Source organism: Amyelois transitella, chromosome 7, assembly GCF_032362555.1.
Source record: "Amyelois transitella isolate CPQ chromosome 7, ilAmyTran1.1, whole genome shotgun sequence".
NCBI classification, from domain to species: domain Eukaryota; kingdom Metazoa; phylum Arthropoda; class Insecta; order Lepidoptera; family Pyralidae; genus Amyelois; species Amyelois transitella.
In genome coordinates, this window is record NC_083510.1 from 9,079,526 (window position 1) to 9,081,117 (window position 1,592).

The window sequence follows — 1,592 nt, forward strand, 5'->3', positions numbered from 1 at the left end:
GTAGATATTGCTCCAATAGATAAAAGGTTATGAACGGCTTTTGCGAAATATTTTTTCTCAGTACTAGAAGGCAATGTCGTTCGTTGATACAACACTGTCTGAACTGGTGGTTCAATGAAAGGTATTTCATAACCTTTTATCCATGATAAGACGGTAGGATCGTTGGTCAAACATTTCCATTGGCAGTAGAAATGAGAAAGTCTACCGGCATATTTTACCGAATTTAGCGGTGGTTGCGTCTCGACGCTCGCTGCGATGTCCTCGACGAGCTGGCGCGCTGAAGCTTCGTCCGCCGGCGCCGCCGCTCCGGCGCAGTCTCCTGGTGTCTTTGTGATGTTGATGTAGTCCCCCGACGAGTCGGGGGTGCTTTCACGTTTTTTGAAGAGAAATTAGCTGCTTTTCTTGTAGGTTGCTTGACAGGAACTGGCTTAAGTTCAGCACTAGATTTATTTATAGCCTTAGCGGCTTTTAAAGTTTCGGCCAAGTCATTACCGAATAAAAACTTATCTATTTTAGTATTTTCTATTTGTTCTTTCATATCTTTCTTAAGAGTGCTCAGAATAAATCCCTTCCTTGTAACAGAATCATTGTGTTGACAGTCACACAGTAACCGACAAACATCCATTAATTTTTTTAGTATTTCCGAGTTAGAATCTTTCTTGTTAATTAATTGAGTTATGATTATACTGAGACCCGCAATAGCACCAGCTAATTGTTTTTGTTTGTATTCCATAGCTTTAGTTCTTTTTGCAACTACTATAGGTATAGCGCCCTTTATTTCAGGATTAATGGCTGGTGCATCAATAAGAGTACAATTACTCGGTATGAGGAATTTTTCGAGCAACTCCTTGCGGGTTTCCCTTGATAACCCTTGTGTTGCGATATGCTCAAGTCGAACGGCCAGGTCTTTTTGAATATCTTTACCATATGTGGTAGCTGCCGTGGGATCTTCTCCAAGAATTTCCAAAATAGAACTATCTAGTTCTATAAGATTCTCATCGAGAATCTCCGTATTAGCAGTAGGAGGACAGGTCAACGGTAACATCTCTTTTTCAGCGACGAGATTACCCCTACATGGGCTGGGTGAACGGCTGTGAAGCCGTGGGATGTCATGGACATCAACGGGAACTTGCTGGATTCCGCCTGAAAAATTAATTTTATGCCGTTAAATGCTACTGCCGTTAATTACACGTTGCATTATTGCAAGTGGGTACTTGGGTAACAACAATGTTGTAAACCCGAAATGAACGGTAAAAAAAAAAACCGCATGTGCAATAGAAGGCATTACTATATAGTGGGTAGATATAACTCTGTTATTTGTTATACCGAAAAACCCAGTAATGCGATATCCTACAGATGAAGGATTCCCGACGCAGGTCCTTGAATAGCAGCGTGGAATTAAGAAACATTACTGTCTTGTGGGTAGATATAACTCAGATAAGTTGTTATATCGCAAACCCAGTAATGCATAGCTTCTAACAGCAGGTCAAGCAATTACTGTTGGTGTGTAGGTATAACTCTGATTTATTTGTTATACCGCAAACACAGGGGAAGCTATTTTAAGCACAATAAAGTTGAAGCCTAGGTACCTT

At 40.8% G+C, this 1,592-nt stretch overlaps 1 protein-coding gene across 1 annotated transcript; it reads right to left on the bottom strand.

Annotated features, from left to right (window-relative positions):
- Nucleotides 1–223: 223 nt before the first annotated feature.
- Nucleotides 224–1,045, bottom strand: LOC132901917 (uncharacterized). Its single transcript, XM_060945135.1, has one exon. It carries the CDS (start codon nucleotides 1,043–1,045, stop codon nucleotides 224–226), a length of 822 nt encoding a protein of 273 aa, XP_060801118.1.
- Between the last annotated feature and the right edge of the window lie 547 nt (nucleotides 1,046–1,592).

Coding starts and splice junctions, on each gene's coding strand:
- LOC132901917 (XM_060945135.1), bottom strand. CDS start 1,045: ATGTTACCGTTGACCTGTCCTCCTACTGCTAATACGGAGATTCTCGAT.